Source organism: Dendrobium catenatum, unplaced genomic scaffold (assembly GCF_001605985.2).
Source record: "Dendrobium catenatum unplaced genomic scaffold, ASM160598v2 original_scaffold_157181, whole genome shotgun sequence".
Lineage (NCBI taxonomy): Eukaryota > Viridiplantae > Streptophyta > Magnoliopsida > Asparagales > Orchidaceae > Dendrobium > Dendrobium catenatum.
Genome location: NW_021475607.1, coordinates 1,595 through 2,397, shown reverse-complemented (window position 1 = coordinate 2,397; position 803 = coordinate 1,595). Strand labels below are relative to the sequence as shown.

Sequence of the window (803 nt, the reverse complement as noted above, 5' to 3'; positions counted from 1 at the left end):
AGAGAATGAACATAAAACAACAGAAAAGTTGCCCCAAGTGAAGCCTAGAATCCTAAACACAGCAGAAAACTGAATTATCACCTGATTCCGCTCTTTGCTTTTGGTTCAACTCGAAGAGGTAAAGGCAAAGATGGAGGAGTTGAATCTGCTAAACTCGCTGCTTTGTGAAAGAAACAAAAAAAAAAGAATTTTGGGAATGGAGAAAGAGCTAATTTGACATTTCAAGCATTTTGGATGCAAAAACATATCTTAAATGCAGCAAAAGCACGTTTTTCTGTGCGACGTAATAGGCGTTCTGCATCTTCCTCGGCTTCCATTTGTTCCTTCAGATAGAGTAAGTCATCACTGTCCAGAGCTGCGGAGGAAAAGAATGAACATGACAAAACTGCAAGTTAGAAAGAGTCTAAATGTTGAATCAAGAATAAGATACCCCCTCGCCCGTGAAGATATCCTCCTCGTTCCCCGGCAACTTCCTGCATCTGACGGCATTAACAGCCCCAAGGAAGCCAAGATCCCTGCCGGGGCATGTTATCAGAACACTAAATAATAACACAGTGTGAGCATAATGGCAGCTTCAGGTAGATCATTTTCATAATAAGCATCCTGGCAATTAGCAGCTTAACCCCACAATTAAGAGATTATATAATTTAAAGATTCCATTTTGAGGGAGCCAAAGCTGTCGGGTAAAGTAGCTATGGAAGTGTTGTAGAAAAATGATATGCCGCCGGCCCAGGAAGGGCCGGCTGGACCAGTCCAGGTTTATTCCAGGCGACCCAAGCTGGGCGGGATCCAGAGAGAAAAAA

The 803-nt window shown here is 43.0% G+C and overlaps 1 protein-coding gene across 1 annotated transcript; it reads right to left on the bottom strand.

The window, feature by feature from the left end:
• Positions 1-77: 77 nt before the first annotated feature.
• On the bottom strand, positions 78-708 carry LOC110112636. Its single transcript, XM_020844929.2, has 3 exons — positions 431-708; positions 249-355; positions 78-164 (listed from the first exon to the last, which is right to left on the bottom strand). Exons 1-3 carry the CDS (start codon positions 477-479, stop codon positions 78-80), a joined length of 243 nt encoding a protein of 80 aa, XP_020700588.1. The 5' UTR covers positions 480-708.
• Positions 709-803: the final 95 nt, after the last annotated feature.

Bases quoted from the DNA above. Each gene is read 5' to 3' on its own strand.
- LOC110112636 (XM_020844929.2), bottom strand. From the start codon at position 479: ATGCAGGAAGTTGCCGGGGAACGAGGAGGATATCTTCACGGGCGAGGG. The intron at 356-430 runs GTATCTTATTCT...TTTCCTCCGCAG, and splicing joins ATATCTTCACGGGCGAGGGG to CTCTGGACAGTGATGACTTA. The intron at 165-248 runs ATATGTTTTTGC...TGTTTCTTTCAC, and splicing joins GTGCTTTTGCTGCATTTAAG to AAAGCAGCGAGTTTAGCAGA.